The following is a 4,791-nucleotide window of genomic DNA, read 5'->3' as shown; positions in this document are numbered from 1 at the left end:
ATGCTGGGAAGTGTGCTTCACACACCTCTACCCAAGAGATTATTACCTTGAGTTAGCCCCCCCCTTTTATAAATCCTAGATCCACCCCTGATGACCCTATAGTCATTAATGTTATTGTAATGTTAAATCAGTGTTCTGTATTTGGCCACTGTGCCTTTCTTGAATGATTATACAAATATGTGTAGCTACCCCATATACACCTGTAAAGTTAAAAAGCATCAGATTGTGATTCCAGTAGTTTATTTACTCACATGCTGGCACAGACAATTGTTCCTATTGCAGGGAACACTAATGCCACCATCAATGTTTGGCTTCTTGTGTAGTATGCCTCTGGTTGATCTGTAGTTATAAAGATGTGGTATTTCACCACCTACACATAAACAACTTGTATAAAAAATTATGGATGCACAACTTGTGACCTCTCAAACCATCTCATTTAGCTACAAGCACTGTTTATACAGATTGTCAATTATAAATTTAAAGAACCTTCTGCTTGTTGATTGGCCAGAACCAGTTGCAAAATATACACTACCCAGGAAGCCCCAAAGATTTATATGATGTGCATGGCGTCAATGGTGAGGTCATGAAGTACATCTTTGTGCGTGGCCATAAGTTTAGTACACTGGAATTCAGCTGCCATACAATGTTAAACATGAACCATTCAGTTATAGTCACATAGGATGCAAACATATAGGCTTTATATACAATTTGCAGTATGTATAACAATTATCGTGAAATATACGTCATAGATACATTAAGTGTACTGCAAATTAATGATGTCTTACTCCCCATTGCCATTAATTCTCAGATCACCATACACTGCAGACCATGTATTATTTGAGCTAGTACATTACAAGCACACAGCAAAATTTGGAATTTTCAACTAGAGTAGGAACCATAGCACATCGATAAAAATTACTTAAACAAGCTGGCACGACATTAAATCACAGTAAAACAATAAGTATTATATCCAGATTCCTACTGTGTTTTTCCATTATGGTATCTTGAGCACAGTAGGGATATACACACTTCTTATTGGTTTACTGTGATTTAATATTTAATATCGTGCACAACTCCAGCTTGTTTCAGTGCTTTTTATCGATGTGCTATGGTTCCTACTGTAGTTGAAAATTCTGTGTACTTGTTTGTTAACTTTTTTTGGAAATAATTATTATGATTGGTAAACCCACGCATACTGCATCTGAAATAGTGCTGCATGCCCCAATTGTCATCTGAAAAGTGAAGTATCCATTACACTTCATTGTCAGCTATGTTCAACCCGTTACACACCATTTTGAATTAAGAACTGTTCGAAGTCATCTCTGCAATCCATGCATACGAAAGAAAGAAATAGTGCCATGTGCCCCAGTTATATCAATTATTGTCTGAAAAGTGAAGTATCCATTAAGCTTCGTTGCCGGCTATGTTTAACCCGTTACCCAGCAGTACGGATCAAAAACTGTTTGTAAAGTACCTCTACTATCAAAATAGCCACTATGAGAAATACAAACGATTTCCCTTACAAAAGGAAGCCAACACGTGCTATCACCAAATCGATACTTTTCGCTGTCAGCAAAGATGAATGGGACACAAAGGAGGAGACTGGTAAGTCCATGAAGAATGTATTGTACATACTGCGGTATGCCAAAAGGCACCTGTCGGGTTGAAGTGACACCAAACAGTGAAAAAATCAAGTCCGTAGTCTTAGCTGTTCTTGAGTAACGCTTGTCTGAAGACATCAGTCAGTCAGTCACTTAAAATTCCATTAAATAATTTTTTTAGCAACTTGTCGAAAGCATTTCGGGTCAATCTGAAAGCTTCTTTGGGCTTAGTTTATACTGCCTCATTGTCATCAGGGGAAATTGAGGCTATTTTGTGGGTGATATTATTTAGCGGGCCACGCCTACTCCTTTGTGGTCCCTACTATGCAGTACTATCATAATGTATGATAAATTTACAATAAGTACTAGTCATTGTTACCAGTGAGTGTCTCCAGTACAACTAATGCCGATCCTTTAGTTTCCAGTATCATCACGTTACACATGTATGTACCCTCATCTCCCTCCATCAGGTAGGTAAACTGGATACTGCTTGTGTAAGTGTTACCACTAGAATTGGTTGGGTTGATGGTCACTCTACTATCATTTGTAATAGTGTCTCCTCCAGGTCCCATCCAACTGATCATTACTGCACTGGACTCCACTCCACTAACTGTACTCACTGTACACTGGATCATTTGGGGACTACCCACCATAGCTCCTTGTATGGGATGAGGTGGTGATATGGTGACAGTAGGAGGAGGAACTACACAGGAATATACACACATGCATAACTGATTCAGAGAAATGTACAACTATACCCATCACATCAAGTGTAACACTATCAGCAGCTACTGGACTATTGTTGATCTCTACTGTACATTTATACTCTCTGTCCTCATCGTCTGTACTTAACATTGAAATGGTGTAACTGTAGAACAGTGAACTGTTAATCATAGCCGGTGATATTGTCCTGTTCAACTCCACATCATCCCTACTCCATATAATATCCACTCTACTGGTGATACCTCTCACAGTAGTTACATTACACTCCAACGTTAGTGACTGACCAACTATCTGAGTGTTGGGAGCAGTGACAGTCACAATGGGATGGTGGGTACTAAATAACATAACATCAAATGAGATGTTCACGCATGTATCATATGTGGGTGAGCAAAAACCAGTCGTTTTCACCAATTCCTCCAGTTCCATTTTATTGCTTCTTTTGTTATGTAACAAAGGAGTGGACAACCAAAATAGTCTTGAAGTTATATTGATAGATAGTTGGAACAGCAATAAATTTGATTTGTACAACAACAATATGGCAATTAAATTACAGGCGCCTATTTAATTGATCAAATCTCATGACTGAAACAAGCTACAAAGATGGAAAGCGGCCCACTCTATTCACCATGAACTGGCAGTAGGCACCGGCCTATTATTCCCAAAATTTTACCTATTATGCTTTTGAGCATTGCTAAAAAATTAAGCCTATTACGCTCAAAATCATGCTTTCAAAATCAAGATTATGCTATAGAACTGACTGTTTTATTAGAGCATATCAGCCTTACCTGACTGCTGTATTAGAGTATGTGACTGCTCTATTAGAGTATCTCGATCTTATTTCTGCAAAGTGTGAATAACTAACAAAGAAACGGTTTAATACGTGTTTTTAAATATGAAATGCACTAATAATACTATTGGCAGTGAATATTTGCTTTCTTTCAGGCGAGCGTATTGTGCATTAATTTTAATTAAATTTTCAAACATCGTCCCTATTATGCTGGCATTATGCTTTTGGTCACCTATTATGCTTTAAATTATGCTGGCATAATTGGCCGGTGCCTAACTGGCAGATCAATCAAGGTATAGCATTTTCCCTGTAAGTCTTTGTGTGGACAAAGAAGGACATGCCAACAAAGAAATGACAATGGTAAACTTTATTTCAACCACATCATAAATAAGTACCCATAACTCTTGTACCTTACACTGTGATAACACAAAACAAATAAACAGGTGAATCCGATGGTGTAGATTTTATTGATTTGAGCTTTGTTTCAGCACATACTGAAGCAATGGTGCACAATTTTTAATGTAGCATGCAATTTTTACCCTTGTTATTTCAATACATTTAATAGTAGAATTTGCAAAAATGTCCAGTTTTTGCTCATGGGCCATGGCCACATATATACTATAGTCACTAAATATCTTGCGAACAAAATAGCTTTTCTGACAAAGTGAGACAGCTAGATTTAGCAGTTTTTACTGTACGACGTCTTGCTGTACAATTTAAGTACAATTAATAAGTGAAGTAAAAGTTATAAAAATGGGAATATTGATAGTAATAAAAGCATAATGTTAACTTTTTGAGAATAGAATTATGATATAATTTCTGAGTATAACTCACACAAGCCTACTTTTTGAGTACATAAAGTGTAAACAATAAACTGTACTTCTACTGTAGCAGATGATTTGTCTTCTACTAACAGGGCTATTATTTATAATGCATGAAAAGCATTTCCTTATAGTAGAATTAATGACTTCTACTCATTGACAATAATGTATGCCATAGGCAGTGTAGATGGGGGCCATGCCTCCCCCCCAACTTCTATGGGACAATGATTGTAAGTAAAGATTGAGATACTAGAACAGTCAACTACTGCAATAGAACAGTCATTTATTTTAAACATTGTAATAATCACACAATTTTCATAATGATTACCTGTTGTGAGTGTAGTAATTGTTTTTTTTTCACAAGGCCCTTTCCCTACCTCGTTACGCAAACAAAATGTAAAAACATATGATTTTCCTTCTGCTAAGTTGTTGATGACAATGCTAGTCTCATTGCGGACTATTCTAACATTCAAGGGTAAATGAGTCTTGTAATTTACATATGTGTAAAATATAGTTCCCACACTGGAGCTGAATACTGGAATCTATAAAAGAACATACAGACCATTGGTAACAAGCTAGGTGTGACTTATTTTAATTACAGTGTATTTTATGTACCACATCAGTACTACATATAGCAGGCACACAGACTGCTAACCTCCCAGCTAATATTGACTGAGGTAATACCAATCAACTTCACTGTTATGTTACAAGGTGGCATTGGTGGTGGTAGAGATAGAGTTCTAAATGCTCCGGTTTCACTACGGTTTCCACGTCCGTTTCCATTCTCAGCCATAAGTTGGTACCAATACAATGTATTTGGTTGGAGGTTACTTAATACTTTTACTGGTGTGGTAGAATT

The 4,791-nt window shown here is 36.9% G+C and overlaps 1 protein-coding gene across 1 annotated transcript; it reads right to left on the bottom strand.

Moving 5' to 3' along the window:
- Positions 1-247: 247 nt before the first annotated feature.
- On the bottom strand, positions 248-2,750 carry LOC136245334 (uncharacterized). Its single transcript, XM_066036814.1, has 3 exons — positions 2,360-2,750; positions 1,981-2,304; positions 248-339 (listed from the first exon to the last, which is right to left on the bottom strand). Exons 1-3 carry the CDS (start codon positions 2,748-2,750, stop codon positions 248-250), a joined length of 807 nt encoding a protein of 268 aa, XP_065892886.1.
- Positions 2,751-4,791: the final 2,041 nt, after the last annotated feature.

Source organism: Dysidea avara, chromosome 15 (genome assembly GCF_963678975.1).
Source record: "Dysidea avara chromosome 15, odDysAvar1.4, whole genome shotgun sequence".
NCBI lineage: Eukaryota > Metazoa > Porifera > Demospongiae > Dictyoceratida > Dysideidae > Dysidea > Dysidea avara.
Note: the sequence above shows the minus strand (reverse complement) of the source record. Positions and strands in the feature narration are given on the sequence as shown.

Bases quoted from the DNA above. Each gene is read 5' to 3' on its own strand.
- LOC136245334 (XM_066036814.1), bottom strand. From the start codon at position 2,750: ATGGAACTGGAGGAATTGGTGAAAACGACTGGTTTTTGCTCACCCACA. The intron at 2,305-2,359 runs GTATAGTTGTAC...ATTCCTGTGTAG, and splicing joins TGTTACACTTGATGTGATGG to TTCCTCCTCCTACTGTCACC. The intron at 340-1,980 runs GTAACAATGACT...TTATAACTACAG, and splicing joins TGTACTGGAGACACTCACTG to ATCAACCAGAGGCATACTAC.